The sequence below is a fragment of the Chiloscyllium plagiosum genome, unplaced genomic scaffold, assembly GCF_037043375.1.
Source record: "Chiloscyllium plagiosum isolate Xiang-an unplaced genomic scaffold, Cpla_swu_hap1 HiC_scaffold_5, whole genome shotgun sequence".
Lineage (NCBI taxonomy): Eukaryota > Metazoa > Chordata > Chondrichthyes > Orectolobiformes > Hemiscylliidae > Chiloscyllium > Chiloscyllium plagiosum.
Genome location: NW_028270143.1, coordinates 106,309,271 through 106,326,503, shown reverse-complemented (window position 1 = coordinate 106,326,503; position 17,233 = coordinate 106,309,271). Strand labels below are relative to the sequence as shown.

At 38.4% G+C, this 17,233-nt stretch overlaps 1 protein-coding gene across 5 annotated transcripts in view; it reads right to left on the bottom strand.

Annotated features, from left to right (window-relative positions):
- LOC122550323 (disco-interacting protein 2 homolog C) overlaps window positions 1–17,233 on the bottom strand; it is a 615,797-nt gene that overhangs the window by 140,791 nt on the left and 457,773 nt on the right. For all 5 annotated transcript variants that reach the window (XM_087987546.1, XM_087987548.1, XM_087987547.1 and 2 more), the window contains 3 exons: window positions 10,659–10,782; window positions 7,899–8,008; window positions 6,589–6,691 (listed from right to left, as the gene is read on the bottom strand). In XM_087987546.1, the coding sequence (XP_087843672.1) occupies window positions 6,589–6,691; window positions 7,899–8,008; window positions 10,659–10,782 (337 nt within the window). The remainder of the gene's footprint in view (window positions 1–6,588; window positions 6,692–7,898; window positions 8,009–10,658; window positions 10,783–17,233) is intronic.

Sequence of the window (17,233 nt, the reverse complement as noted above, 5' to 3'; positions counted from 1 at the left end):
CTTGCCATTCAGGGATGATTTGCGCTTTCATCCAGAAATCAATAAGAACATTACAGTTGGAATTTGACTGCTCCCCTATAGTTACAAAAAATGATTTGCAACAGTTTTGAACATTAAGGAGTGATTTGCATTACATTGTCTCTGGAGCTGAGGTGGCCACTGCATTGTATCTTGAGTGACATGTGAGGGAGTAATTGGGGTTGTCTTGTGGGCATTACTAACTGTGATGTAAAGATTTTGTATAAATGAAGGACTGTTTCCTTTGTTCAGAGAGAGCTATTGCCACGGCCCCATAAGCCCTGTGAGGTGTGTGTTAAAGATTCCTCCAGGGAGAGGCCCTTAGATATGCCTTACAAGCATGGCAAGGAGTGTTCAGAGTTTCTCCAAAGCTTACACTGTAATGTGCTTAATAAATTTGGTTGTTGTTCAGAGAAGTTGGTATGTTGCAGTTGCATCGAGTGTGTAAGAACCTCAGGAGAAAAAGAACCTACCATTTGGTGCAGCAGCGGGATTCCAACATACACAGAGTGTCTAGGTGGACTGAATAAGTGATTGTCTGAGTGCTGGTTATGAGAGACAGATGGGCCCGTGAGTTAAGATTTACCTTGATTTCTCTCAACCTACCACTCAGTCAACCCCTCGTCCCCTAGGTCTCTATGGTGATGGAATCTCTGAGGTAACTTATGCACTTGCACGACAAGTTCGCTTTCAGAATCATACGTTACAGGGTTTTAATCGGGGTTAGAGTCCCCAGTGTTTTTAATCAGGGTTAGAGTCCCCAGACATATAGAGTAAGAAAAGGGGTCCGAGTCCCCGTGAGAAGTGAGAAATGAGTTAAAGTCCTCTCGGGAAAAAGGAGTTTAAAGTCCTATAGATTTGGGGCGGCTCAGTGGTTAGTACTGCTGCCTCACAGCACCAGGGTCCCAGGTTCAATTCCAGCCTCGGGCGACTGTCTGTGTGGAGTTTGCACATTCTCCCAGTGTCTGCATGGGTTTCCTCCCACAGTCACAAAGATGTGCAGGTCAGGTGGATTGTCCATGCTAAATTGCCCATAGTACTAGGTGCATTAGTCAGAGGGAAATGGGTCGGGGTGGGTTACTCTTCAGAGGGTCGGTGTGGACTGGTTGGGCCGAAGGGCCTGTTTCCGCACTGCAGGGAATCTAATCTAATACATGCAGATATATGAGGTTTGGGGCTCCAGTGCATAAGAAAAGGTTAGAAATCCGGAACTTCAACAAAGAAAAACACCTAAACAAAATTTAGTAATTCTTAAAGTTATTGCCTTTATCCCCAACACCTCCCCTTAAAAGTACTTTCAGACAACAAAGCGTCACTGGGAAAAGGAGGAGAAAGTGGAGTCAGTCCATTCAGATCCTTACAGCAAAGTACCTTAACCGCCAGGGAAGCTTTGTCTGGGTTTTTGTTGTGAGTGCGTCAGTTTCTGGGCTGTGGACCCGACTCTGCGAGTCTTTCTTCTGGGGGGAGGGGAGTGGCATGGACTGCGGTGCTGTGTGGTCCACTCAGAGGACTTTCTCTTTTTATCAGTGTAACTTCATTGAGAAGATGTGAAAATAAATGAGAAATGCTGGAATTAAGTTTGGGTCAGGGGGAGTTTCAATGCAAATTTCACCATACTGAGATAGTTTGATATTTAAATATTTTGGTTTGTTAAAGTACTGGCTCAGAAAATTCTTCTAAGTAACTGTTTTGCCTTATTTGAATCAGGATCTCAATTCAATGTATTTTGTGGATTTTGGAATAGGGCAGATTTTGTTTTTACATTAATATTATACAACATTAGGTCATTTTTAAAATTATTATAATTGTAACCTTAAAACAAATTTATTGAAGGACCTGAGCCCTGATTTGTTTGAACTTCTACAATGCCCGTTTCAAAAAACAACTGTGTCAGTGGTCGTACCTCAGTCTGATGAGAGTATTATATTAAAATATTTTTGCTGTGTTTTTAAAGCAAAGTTTTCACAAAAAGAAGAGTGCATTTTTAATTTTGATGTTTTGTTAAGATTTTAGAGAATATTCGAACTTGAGGCTGAGCTGTTTCAGTTCTTGTTTCAATTATTGTTAGGACTTCATTGACCCCCTTCATATTGCATATTTAAAGAATGTTGATCTCTACCAAAGTTGTCACTGTAATTGTGACTGTTTTATTTGGGAAGTTTCATTTGGAGAACATATTTTAATATATTCTGCATTTGTTTCCCAAGAATATTTGAGATTTAAATCTGAACTTCAATTACCTTTTCAATGGTTAAAGCACAGGAAACATTTTGTTGTTTTCTTGCTGTTCCAGATTTTGGAAATAATTTTCCTGACAGACCTTCACATTAGCCAAGTATTCATTTGTTAAAGGAAAATAATTTTTGAATAATCTGAATGAGGATTTGATTTTAGGACCATTGATTGTTGTTTATAAATGGCTGGATTGTTTAGGCAATAAAACTTCGGAGTTTATGGATTGTATAAAATTTAATAATGTCATAAATAGTGAACATAGTAACAGATTTCAAGATGACTTAGAATGTTGAAATAGGCAGAAAAAATTTAGTGCGACTGTCTCCATACTGATAACCAACTTGGCAAGGAGGGAATGAGGCAGAAAATGCAATGATACTTTCAGCAGCTAACATCTTCTCTCGAGTTTCTCCATTCACAGGTAAAGTGAAAGAGTTGGATAGAGCTCTCAAAGATAGTGGAATCAAGGGTTATGGAGATAAGGCAGGAACAGGATACTGATTAGGAATGATCAGCTATGATTATATTGAATGGTGGTGCAGGCTCGAAGGGCTGAATGGCCTACTCCTGCACCTATTGTCTATTGTAAAGTACATCTTTGGACCACCGCCCACCGCTCCACAACCTGATCTAACAGATTCAATCAGCTCCTCAGTCATGAGCATGAAAATTGAAGCAGCTAACAACAGTGAAGAGGAAGTCTGTATGCTTTTTGTCAGTGGCCTTCCTATGGACATTAAACCATTAAAAGAGCCTTACCTTCTCTTTCAATCATTTAAGGGATATGATGGTTCACTGATCAAGCTAACATCACAACAGCCAGTTAGCTTTGTTACATTTGACAGCAGAGCAGGAGTAGAAGCATCAAAGAATGCTATGTTCACTGAGCCTGCTGCTGCAGCTGCACTTCACACTCAGATATGCTGGTAATCCTCCACCTGAAGCATCTCCAAATCAATGTCTCGTCAGATTTGTTGAGTATTTAACTGACCTTATCCAAGAAATTCAGATTTCTCAGTGGAGTTGTTTGCAAAGGCAGACTGAATTTTGTTTTCAGGTTTGACTTTACTGAAGGAGATTTTAGATGACTGGCTCATTCCCACTGAACTTGAAGGGAATGGAGTGGTCACGAGGGACTGTGGATTTAAGAAATTCACTCTTAAGTTTTTCCATGTGTGAGGATGTTGCAAATTCTATCTACTGCATGGACCAGTAATTTCTGTTATAATAATTGCATGTTGTGTGTCAATAACTTGCTTAACTAGCAGTAAGATTCTTATGAAGAAGGTGGTAGTGCCACCTAGGTGGTTACCATGGAATGATAAAAGGAGGGAATGTAACATTAAAGAGCTAATTTGCTCTGCTGACCTGCAAGAAATTGAATGCCCCAGGGTAAGGTGGTGAGTCTTTGTTTTATAGGCAGAATATGGGAGGTTTACATTCCCATTTCCTTGCCATTCAGGGATGATATGTGCTTTCATCCAGAAATCAATAAGAACATTACAGTTGGAATTTGCTACTCCCCTATAGTTACAAAAAACGATTTGCAACAGATTTGACCATTAAGGAATGATTTGCATTACATGGTTTCTGGAGACGAGGTGGTCACTGCATTGCATCTTGGGTGGCATATGATTGTGAGGGAGTGACTGGGGGTTGTCTTGTGGGCATTACTAACTGTGATGTAAAGATTTTGTATAAAGGAAAGACTGTTTCCTTTGTCCAGGGAGAGCTTTTGCCACATGCCATGAGCCCTGTGAGGTGTGTATTAAAGGTTCCTCCAGGGACAGACCCTTGGACACGCCTCGCAAGCTTCTCCAAAGCTTGTACTGTACTGCACTTAATAAATTTTTGTTGTTGTTCACAGAAGTTGGCATGTTACAGTTGCATCAAGTGTGTAAGGACCTCAGGAAAAAGAACTCAACAATACCAGCACACCAGCCACCAGAGAGGACTACTCCCACATAGAGTCATAAATGTTTTGGACATGATATTTGAGAATTAATACTTTAAAAAAGAAACTTTCATAAGAATGTTCCTCATTTTGTCAGTCAATCCTTAACTGGGATATTCCAGGATAAAGCTGTAGAACATATAGATTAAAACATAACGCGAAATTTGAATGTGAATAAATGTTGTGCTCTGCCTCCTAATAGGAATATAATTTCCCAAATTTCATGACAAGGGTTGGTAATGAAGCCAGAGACTTCTCCAGTACCTAATTGCTTGCAGTTAGCACCCCTTCATGCGGCACAATCAAGATACAAAATTTCAGAAGAAGGCTTTCCATTAAGAGAATTACATTTATATTTATGATTTCTCCAATTGTTAATTCCCTGTTCAGGTATAGTGTCCGATACCCTTTAATGTGTTGGTATTCCTGTCCAATTCACAATAATGACTATTAGCAGGCCAATCTACCACAAAGGCAATGCAAGCCCTCATTTGTCCTTCACGGTGCACTTTCAGCAGGGGTCAATGAGTAACAATCACAAGCAGTAGCTCTGTTTTCTCTTTCTCTCCCTAATCCAGTCACACCAAATAAATTTATTGCACTGTACTGCCTTCCCGAGTTCACTAAATTATGCACATACCAGAGAGCAACCATGAATCTGATGGATAAACTTGTTTTGCACTCTAATCAACATAATTTCTCAAAACTATTTATTCATAACTTACTTCTGGTAGTCACATATACTTCAGCTAGATTTATCTCATTTATTTTGAATTATTAGGGATGATTCAAATTTTGTTTGGAGGGTAATGATTCAGAATAACGTCAATGCTGAGAGAATATACACTGTGATTGGCAGCTTCCTGAAATAAGTTAATTCACTGACAACCATTATTCCGAATGTATATTTTTATTCATATGATACCCTTGCAAGTATTCTTGATTTAATTACGAATAACTTGAATTACAGACAAACTCGATTCATGTGGGAGGCTAAGTGCTAATGCATCATTAAGGTGTGGTGGTCACTTGTGAAGTAGTATAAGGCACAAACATAAAATAACTGGACCAGTTTTATTATTCTTGAATTATTCAACATTGCTTTGACACCTCAGTACATCATTCTTCATGAAAATACAGTGGCAGATGACTGTAAATATTTTATTAAGTTTAACAGTAATAGGGAATAAACAAACACCACTGAGTCAAGAGAGGAACAAAATTGAACTAAAGAAGTTTGCAATATATGTCATGCAGACACGCTTCATGGTAACTCCTAATCCTTCCAATTAGGGGAGAACGGAGAGTCCCAAGAGAGGACATTCCATTTCAATTTCCCATTCATTTTTGATTGAAAGTAAACACTAACAGGTACAACATAGATTATGTTACAATGCCAAAGACGACTTTCAAAATTGTAGTTAAATGGCATCTGATCTTGTAGAACCTAGAAATTAACACATATCTTATAGATTCATACATTAACATTCTATATCATTTTGAAATCACCTTGAAGAATGGCAGCATCTACAAAAATAATTTCTACATTAGGGCTTATTTATTTTCAGACAGCAAATCACTTCAGCAAGATCTTCAGATTTAAGTACAAATGGAAACAGTGGATCAGCAAGTCATTATGAACCTCTGTCAATGCATCTGCTGCTGGCCTGCAGTTTAATCAAATCAAGATCATCTCTTGGGTTCCACAATCAAGCCTTGTGTGTTTTTTTCAGTGTTTCTTATTTTGCCAATTTTGTCTACACTCCTCCTTTCCTAAAGGCACTGGATTTTGGTTATCTTACTTGTTTGAAAAACCAGACGGTCTCTGCTGACCTGGTCAAATGGCACCACACTTTATGTGAGCTGAGCAAGCCTTGACAGGGTATCAACAGTGTGGACATCAAAGCTGATCCTGATATCAGCTAGTGTTAATGACGAACCAGAACTCAAAACAATATCCCACTGCTTAACCCATCAGACTGAAGTAGTCAAACCGGCATTTCACACTGTGTCTATACACCTCCCCCACTTGAGATTATTTTCATTGTATGTGTACAAACAATAATAAAAACACTGGAATGCATACAATGAAATGAAAACAGAAGAAATGTAAATGGGGAAAAGGAAATAGAGCATTGTGAAAGGAACACATGGTGGCCAAAATCTATAAAAGCTATGAAACTCATAATTGATCAGCACAACTTTACGTTATTTTCCTTCAATATATAAATATACTAATTTAAACTGAAACAACCAAAATCTAAGAGGTCCACTATTTCATGGCAAAAACATTACTATCCCATTACTTATAGAAGACAAAATATATTCCAGCCAATATTTTATTTTGAGTAATAAATATGAGACAGTAAAGAAAACCTTACCTTCTGTATATGCACAGGCCTGAGTCAAAGCCTGACAATGAGTCAAGAGTGCAATTCGTGTCACAGTCACACCTAGCACGCTGCCATCTTTACATGTCTTGTACTAATAATAAAAACAGACCAAAACAATTGAAGGAGTGGTAGTGCTCACATCATACTAAGTACTTTGAGGATGCGTTGCTAGATAACTTTATCATACATTTAGCAACATAAGAAGAGCTGAGAACAATAAATTCAGCAGTTGGAGCTCATAATAGAAACATCGAAATGCTGCATTCAATGGCATACTGCTTGCAGTTTTTTGGCTCTTATTGGTATGGTATCCCAAAAACTAATTCTTCTTTACGTTATTAGTGATATTTCTGTGTAGATCATAATCAACAGTATCCAAAGTATCCCAAGAACATCAAATATAATTCTCTACAACTCCATTTACAGCAGAACCTGAATACAGCAATAAAATGTTTTATTTTAAGTTTTCCTAAACTTACGATAAAATATCATTAATTTTGTTCTCTTAAAGGTACTGTGTAAATATAAGTTGTTATTGTAGAAAAAGCAAGATTAATTACAAAAAAAATTACATAAGATTTAAAGGAAGTTTAAAGGAAGTAATCAGCCCCATTCCATTGAATGTTTCAAAGTATCTTATACGTGTGAGATGGTAATAAAAGAGAATGTTTCTGATGTTACAATTGTTTGACAATTTTTCTCTAAAACGTTAAAACTTGAGGTTCATATTTCTAAATTAAATGTGACTGATGGTGACTGTTGCCACCTCTGATATTCTGCTCAGTAATACACCATTGTCTTTCCACTGAGACATAATAAAAAGTAGGAGTTTTGTTTGCTGAGACAGCTTCATCCTTTCTCATGCAAAGAAAGTCAGACCTTGAAATGGGTTTCACTAATGAGTCATCATCAAGTGTTTAAGTGAGGGTGGCTCATTTGTTTCATTTGAATAGTCATGCTTCTAGAATCCCAGCTTCTCTCCTTCTCCAAACAATGTTATCCACATGGAGAGCAGGCTAGAATGAAAAGGTCAAGCCTGTAAGCATGCTCACAATGTTGGTTAAGTCCATAACATAGTCAGCAGTGTGATATCTTTCCCTTTCCTTACCCTTTTTTAAGCTTGAGGGCAAAGACTGATTCTGCAATTCGTATTAATATAAACATAATTTTCAACAGTCTTAAAGATATTAAAGTTAATTCTGTTTTAAGCCAAAACAAATGGAAACTCGTGATGCACATTTATTACCCAAGTCAATTATTTAGGAAACATTTTGTTTCAACACTGCAGTTGTTCTCACCTCAATGTACGCAGTGTCATTATTTGCATCCTTGATATGAGGAAACCAATCCCGGGGTGGCTTAGATAGGTGCTTAGATTCTGTTACAAACCACAGCAACCGTGGCCAACCTAAAGTGACAAAAAATAAATCAACTCATTGCAGGGTGAAGTGAGCTATCCCAAATGGAGTGATCTAGAAACTTTACAGAGTCTTAAGTCACAAGTTCACTTAATATTAATAAGCTACTGTTCCAAAAAAAGCAAGACAAATGCAATCTAGCTGATTGCCTTCCTATCACTCTACTCTTGATCTTCAGCAAGGTGACAGAAGGTGTCAACAGTGTCATTTAATCAGGCTTACAACAACGATAAGTTGACGTAGAACTTAAACAGAGAATCAATTAGGACCACTCGGTTCCACACTTACATTGAAGTCAGGTCCAAGCTCAGATGAAAAAGTTGAGTTCAAGAGTGAGATGAGAGTGAATGCCATTGACATAAAGGCAGCTTTTAACTGAGTGCAGCATTCTGAAGCCCAATGGATTTGGAGTAAATGGAAATCTGAGGGAAAACTCTGCACTCGTTGGATTTAAACCAGATATAAAGACAGTTGTGGTTATTGGATGTCAATCATCTCAATCCCAGGAGATCCCTGAAGCAGCTCGTGACCATTGCAAGAACTGAACAACCTTCAGTTGATAAGTCTGGTGTGGATGTGACTTGCTACAGATGTGAGGTAAAGGCCATTTAAATAAGACAGTGTCTAACTACCATTCCTTCATTCTCAAAAGTATTACCATGATTAAATCATCTGCCAACAGCAGCCTGGGGATTACTACTGACCAGAAACTGAACTTGATTAGCAATATAAATGCTACAATAGCAGATCAATGGCTGTGAATAGTCAATCACCAAAGCACGTCTACTATCGATAAAGCACAAATCAGGAGTGTGATGGAATACACTCCATTTGCCTGGATAATAGTGTTGCATCTCTATTCAAGAAGCTCGACATCATCCAAGACAATGCATCCCACATGACTGGCACTTCTTATATCACATTAGGCATTCAGTTTCTCCATTTCTGGCACAGAATACCATGTCCAAAATGAATGACGCCACTTGTTTCCTTCCACAGCATTTTCCAAACCCACAACCATACCATCGAGAAGGACAAGGAGAATAGACATTTTCGAACATCACCACTGAAGGTTCCTCTCCAAGACACATCTCTTGCTGACTTGGAACTGCACAGCTGTTCTTTCACTGTGATTGCGTCAAAAACCTGGAAATCCTTTCCTAACAGCCTTGAGTGCACTTAGATCACATGAGCGGCATTTATTCAAAGAGATGGCTAACAACACTACCATTACCTCTAGGGCAGTAAGTACTTACCAACACACTGAGAGATCATTAAGTATACAAAGATTCAGCCAATGGTCTTTTAGAAGTAAATTTCTTGCATTTGTGCAAAGTTACAGCAAGTGTCAATAAATTGTTCTATTTATGGCTATTTGTTAATCAATTTGTTCGGAGATTACACCTGGTGCAGGTCAGACTTGCACCCAGACCTCCTGGCTCAAAAGTAAGGACAGTACCACTGCATCAGAAGAGCCCCCTTTGTTTTTGTTTATGTACTTCTCTAGATTTGAACCATTTAGTAAAATTAAGACTATTAATTAAAATCTTTAGTTTTGAGAAGAATTATAAATCTAAATAAATTTTAAAACTCAACCCTTTTTATTACAAAAATTGAATCCATCAAAATTCATAGAATGCTGAAGTGCCTAATATGGCTATGTTTTTCCCATAATTATTTTTGCACTTTAATTAAGACAAAATTTCCTTCTACAAATTCTTTCAGAAATAAATCTTGAACCCACAGGAACTCAAAAACAAATTGTAAACATTTAAGTTATCTCAACTTTTAATTCATATATTACTTGAAGTTAAACAATTGCTAAATAATCTTTTGATTGGCTGCGGTTATAGCCTTTTTGCAAGTTTGAAAGGTTACAAATCAAAGGCTATATTAAAAAATATATAATTTAGAGATTATGTTGTAATAGTCATGCAGAATTACTTTGGAGTCTGCTTCAGAAAACAGGAAGAAGCGGGAAGGAAGAGTAACATACACGGGCAGCAGACAGTGCTCGCAAGTGCACTCCTGGTGCACAATAATGATGAGAGAAAAAGTCTCTGGCAGCAAAGGAAAGACAATGATCCCATGAGTTTAGTGTAGATTTGAAGTTTGATCCCAAAAATGAAGGAGCAGTGTTCGAAACCATTCCACTAATTTCAAACAAAATGCCAATATGTTATCAAACACTCAAAGTATATTCATTTGAAATTTAGCTGCCTACTATTTCAACAATAACCTTTAAATAGGTTACCATCTCTGGTAAAAATAAACAAAAGGTGCTCATACACAATTCATAGCATTAATTCTGTACTTTATGTTAAAATGCCTTTAACAAGTTTCTATGCATTAGTGGTTGCCAAATTTCATATCCAATTTAATAATTTGCTTATCATTCCTAATAGGGGAGTTATAAAAACCAACAGCTATGGTTTACAGAAGAACAGTATCATACTAAATTGGGGAAAGTACACCTCTGGGCTTTGAAGAAAATCCAATTTGTTATGCATGGACTACTGAAATCACTGCAGAAATAGATGGGAATAACTTAAGCTAGAATTGCCCCAAGTAGTTAATTACAATAAAGTGCAGCAAAAAAAAAACAAATGCAGAGTTACAAAAAACATGAAAACCAATTACCTTTAAATTGTAGAATCTCCCCTGTTGGGCTTTTAGGCAAACCTTTATGACAAGCATCGCTAGTTAATGCTACAGTAACACCACAACTTCCCAATAGAAAACCAATTTGTTGGCTTCCAGCATCCTGGTGGAAGAAAAACAAATTTGTCATCTGCTGCTGGTTTTAAAGTTTCAAAACCACAAATTTAGGAATGGCAGGGTTGAAACGGGAAGGGGAAAGAATATGAATTATTTGGGGGAGAGGAGAATAAAAGGCTGTTAAAAAAATTCACTTGCAAATACTGAATGTGTGCAGTTACATATAAAAATCATGAGTCATGAAATATCCAATGCTTTGTGTGCATTCAGCTCACACATGCATTGATGGGTAAATTACAAAGTCTTTGTGCTGAATTCTCCAGTTGGCGGATTAACAGCAGCATGGGAATCCCATCATGTGATTTCATCAGTAAACCAATGAAAGGCCTCACTGGTCCTTATTTACTGTGTAGTTCAGATTTGGAACAGTGACTATACTTCTGATTGGTTTACAGTTCATGCATGTACAAGAGTCCCCAAGTTCTCAAGTGGATTGCTGACTGGAATAAGGGATAGGTAGGGAGGTAGAGATGGATACGTGCAGGAACACAGTAAAGGCAGTCTGTGCAGCTTACATCAATCAAATGAACAGCCACACACCGGCAAGAAAAGGGTTCTTCAGAAGTGTGATCAAGGAAAGCCACAGCACTTCACCAATACACATCCATTACCATTCAAAGCATGCATGTTGCACCTTAGCTATACTGCTTTTAATCTCTCAGCACCAAGGGATCAGAGGAATTCACTTTTGCTCAGGGAAGCCTCTGCAAACACTCAGGTATTTTCTTTATTTAAAATAAATCTGGTGACTCACCATATTTATTGCAGAACAATTGCTAGTTTTCAAGGATAGGGCAAAGTGATTCCAAATACTAATTATTTTGTTAGTTTGCCTTTTATATTCCAGACAAAATTCAGTTTTGAGACTAACTAACCAGATTGTCTGTTCATACATCACAATGAATAGGCAACAGGAGGAAGGTCAGGCAAATTGATGGTGACTGAACACCTCCACTGATAGTCCGCTACTGGATCCAAAAACTCAAATGTTGCCACTTCCCTGCCAACCCCATCATCGTTTAAGATGCATGAAAATAGATTGGATATTATGGCATCTCATTTGCGCAATCATCAGTAATAGAACTATCAAAATATGAGGAATACTTTTTATTTATTCAGTTATGGAATGTTGGTGTCACTAGCTAGGCCACCATTTATTGCCCATCCCTAATTACCCTGGCCGTCAGTGCTTCTTGAACTGCTGTAGTCCTTGGGGTGTAGGTACAGTCACAGTTAAGGAAGGTTGTGATGAAATGGCAATATATTTCAAAGTCAGGATGATGTGTGGCTATATGGTATCCCTATGCATTTGTTGCCCTTATTCTTCTGGGTGGTGTACATTTGAAAGATAATTTTGAAGGGACCTTGATGAATTGTAGTATTGAACCTTGCGATGTTGCAAACTGTTGCTACTGTGCATTGATGGTGGAGGGACTGAATGTTTAAAGTGGGATGCCAATTAATCTGAATATTTTGCCTCGGATGATGTAGAGATTCTTATACCATTGGAATTGCATCCATTCCGGCAGGTGGATAGCATTCCATCAAACTCCTGACTTGTGCTTTTAGATGGTGGACAGAATTTGGGGATCAAGGAGGTGAGTTTCACTGTACAGTTCCCAGCCTCTGACCTATGCATGGCACCATTACTAAGAACAGCTTTACGTTCCACATTATTTCATTGAATTTAAATGCCATCAGCTGCCTCGATGAGATTACCAGACATCACTGCTGTGCCAATGCCTCTCCTTGGGCCAGTTCAGTTTCTGATCAATGGTATCCCCCAAGATGTAGGCGATTCAGTCTGGAAACACCGCTGAATATCAAAGGGAGATGACTAGATTCTCCTGGTTGGAGATAGCCATTGCCTGGAATTTATGGGGTGCAAATGTTACTTTCCACATTTCAGACCAATCCTAGATGTTGTCCTGATCTTGCTTCAGTATCTGAATCATTGTAATGGTGCTGGACGCTGCACAATCATAAGCAAACAAGGATGCATAAGAGTAACAAGATGAAATGCGTTGGAACGGTTTTCAATAAGTAAAGTTCTGAGCATGAAGGGCTGGTGGTGAGAGATAAAGTTCATTCATTGAGTGGCATTTCTCTATAGAGGATGGAGGAATGAAAACTTTTGGATCATGAAATTTTAAGGTGCTCAATCTTCAAAACTTATGATTAGGCAGTATTGATCTGGCAAAGGAAGTGGAGATTGTTTACACTCATGTGGTTGAAATGGTGAACAAATGAAACAAGCTCATGATCCACGCAACAACACAGCTCATCTCCTGTCTTCCCAAAGCTTGCCAACATCTACAAGGCACAAGTCAGGAGTGTGTTGGAATACAGTTCACTTGCCTGGATGAGTGTAGCTTCAGCAATACTCATGAAGCTCAGTACCATCCAGGACCAAGCACCTCGCTTGACTGGCACCTCATTCACCACCTTCAACATTCACTTCTGTAACCACAGTGGCTGGAATGTGTACCGTCTACAAGATGCATTGCAATAACCTGTCAGGTACTGTCCATCAGCACTTTCTAACACCATGACTTCTGTCACCTACAGACGCCAAAGGCAGTAAATATAGGTGAATATCACCGACAGGTAGTTCTGTTCAACCTATATACAACCCTGACTAGGAACGGGTCCGCTGTTCCTTCAATGACTCTGGGTCACCCTCGCTACACACTGGTATCCCCAAAGGCTGTAGTTCAAGGCAGCAGTTCATCACCACCTTATCCAGCACAATTCCTGATAGGCAAATAATGCCAATGTTGCTAACAATGCACATATACCATGGAAGAACAAAGAAGTTTTTTTCGATGTAAAATGTGGCAAGCCAAAATGATTCCTAAAACACATTAGGCTGTACTGTAAGGTACCACAAGATCTAACTTGGCACCAAATCCATAATCTCTATTCTATTTCCTGTAGTTGCATGGCTGTCATTGAATTTGGCTTCCCTTGCATCAAGTAAAGCCTCATTAGGATCACCATTTATGAATACAGTCCTGCTCAATACATTGATCCGAGGCAGGTGAACTTGTACAGAGGATCGTCACCTCATGAAGATGCCATGCTAGCTTTCTGGCATTGACAAACAGAATGACATGACAGGTATCACACACTAGATACACATTAATAAAACATTACATTTATGGAGGTTATACAGATCTTTGAAAGTGACGTGTCTATCAATTTCTCTTGTGGCTGTGGAAACCTGTGGCTGTATAATTAAGTAGCTCTCTTTGTTTACCTGTTAACATTGGCAAGGATATGAATTGCATGGCTCTCTCAAACAGATCACACCTGTGGCCACCTTGATGAATGGATATTGTCAGGTTATTGTGATGAAGAATGTAATCTAGAAGATTGAGTTGCACTGAAATTTAGGCTAATGGTGACATTGTCAAGTGCTGCTCTCAAGATTGAAGAGAACTGCAAGCTCTCACCAAACATTTGGTTTCCTTTCTAAATAGTAAGCTGCACTTTGAGGATAAATCACCAACCTTTGGAATCTGTAAACCGTGATGGGTGGACAAAATGAGTTTAGAGGAGAGACTCTTGCTGCAACTCCTCCCTCCTTATGCTTACAGTAGTCTTTCCCTGTAAAATCACAAGATCTAACTGGTGTAAAAAAGCACATCCGAAGCAAACTACAACCAATGGCCCTGCATATTGCCTTCCCTTGTTTTTAAGAAGTAAAAGTGCTATTTCTCCCTTGTATGTAACCTACCTAGTTGTGAATTGATGCTGTTCTCTGCAATCCAGACTCTTCCAAATACTTACTCAACTTCAGCAGCAAAGTCAGTCATTGTTTTATCCATATCATCTCGAGGACAGCCAATGTGGCTTTGCAGATCCACTTCCACTTTTATCCCAGGCAGTTTTATCATCTTCAAGGTTAGCTGCATGTCTTTTTGACTGTGGGTTCAGCTTTTGAACCAGGTACAGCAGCATTTCCCAGTTTCCAGGTCAGTCCCTCTTCTAATCAGTAAGTGAAATTGGAACTCAACAACCACCTCTCTTCCCCTATCCTGCCTTCTTTCCAAATGGCAAACTCGAGCTCTGCCAATGTTTATCTACTACCTTTTTTTATAAGATGGGAATGGACTGTTTCCTATTGGGAAATCAACGTTTCCAGTGAAACCCGTTAATTTGAACAGAGCTGGCTAAAGTCGACAGCATTTATACATTGGGAATAATCATTTGTTGTGGACGGTGAGAAACTGATCAAGGGTTAGCCTCATCAATTGATTCTATTTGACAAACATCCTTGAAAGGGTGTTGACACTTCCTTTTGAAGGATGACGATGAATTTAACATGGTAGCCTCAAGAACCTAATTTACTCCATAAATCCCAACCCTCGCATCATACACCTTTAACTGGGAAGTAAATTCAGCACAATGACTGCATCAAAACAGGAAAATAAATGTTATAAAATATTTGGATAACTGCAAAACTATTTCAGATTTGCTCGTTTGACGTATATACACACTATTATATTCATGCAAGAATAGAAATTTCTCACTTTGGAAAATAAAATTGCATCCACCAATTTGATTGCATAGCTGAACAAACTGACATGCCTATAAATTGTCTCAATGCATTCAGAACATAGCCTATAGATGTAAACTATCATGTTTTTATTAATGCATTATTATGCTATGAACATGCACCTGTGCTTAAAATGGTCTTTCCCATAATGTCTAATTGCTGTGAAGTTGTACATCCTCAAGCAAACTTCAATCAAACAGTCAAGCATATTGCTGCTTCTTTCTTTTCTTGAAAAAAAACTGCTACTTCTTCCTGATACGTAATCTGCCGAGTAGTGAGTTGCTCCTGTAATGTGTATGTATTTCAATCAACTAGTGTTGTATGTCACAAACTTGGAGTGTTTGAGACTCTTGCACTGGATCCAAGGCATGACCTTAAAACCCATCACCCATGGTATCATACAGGCTTGACAATGTATTGTTTTATTCAAAAGGTATGACATGAAGGAAATATGGAGAGACAATGATGTGCGAGACTGAGAATAGAGATAAAGGAAACAAATTATGGTGGGATGTTGCAAGTTCTGTTTCCAAGGGATGTGCATTGAAGCCTCAACATATTTCTAAGCATGCAGATAACATTAAGTTTGGTGACACAATAAGATGGGAGCAGGAAGTTACAAAGATGTATAGCACATTAAGTGAATGACAAATGGAGTTCAAGACCTAAGAAAGGCAAACATATTTTTCATAGACTATAAACTAGAAATTGTGGAGGGACATAAATTTGGGTGGTCATGTACAAATACCAGGAAAAAAAACCTAGTGGTCAGGTTAGAAAAAAGACAAAGTTATCTGAAATCTGCCCTTTGTTTTAATAGGCTGGAATACATGGAGAAAAGAGTCATGGTTCAATTGTATGGACCCTCAGTCAGGTCTCATCTCAACTAGCCTGGAGTGCTTTGGACACTGTACCTTGAGAATGATATAATGGATTTGGAGGTGGTGCAATACAGATTCATGGGAATTACACTGGGGCTTAAGGAATCAAGTTAGAGAGACAGGTTGTGTCAGCTTCACTTGTATTGTCTTTGCTTAAGAAAATAAAATTTGTCATGCATTTAGCATAACAATTTTGCTAGGCACTTTTTAGGATTGTTATCAAACAATATTTGACACAAACTCCATAAGGCGATATTAGGACAGGTGATCAAAAGTTTGTCAGAGAGGTAGGTTTACCAGAGTGTCTTAGAGGGAAAAGAAGAGGAGACATAATGTTGGGAAGGAATTTACTGATGCCAATGGTGAAACGATTAAAATCAAGGATGCACATAGACCAGGGTAAGCAGAGATATCAAAGGGTTGTCAAGCAATACGGAGTTGCAGAAATATAAAGGGTAAGACCACTGATGGGTTTGAACGTAAGGTGGAAAATTTTAACCCTGAAGCTTTGCCATAATGGGAGCCAATGCAAGTCAGCAAATGGAACACTTTGCAGATTAGGATATGAACAGGGAGCTTTGGATGAGCTCAAAGATTTGGAAGGTGGGAGGCCAGCCAAGACAGCATTAGAACATTCATGTCTAAAGGTAACAGAGGCATGCATGCAGATTTCAACAGATGACCCGAGGTTAGGGTGGAGTCAGATAATTAATGCACCATTACTTCATCAAAATGTTTAAAATGTCAAAAGGTTTCAATAAAGAAAGATATTATTTCCTCTGGAGAAGGGAATCCAGACAAGGCATTACAGTCTTAAATTTAGAGTTTGGTCACTTAGGTACAAAATCAGCAAACACAGATGTGGAAATCTGGAATTCTCTAAACCAAAGGACTATGAATATGTGGTCTTTCAAAAATTCAATGATGAGAACAATAAGTTTTTCTTAGAAAAGGGTAGGAAGAAACATGACTCCAAGGTGGTGAATGGGGTTGAA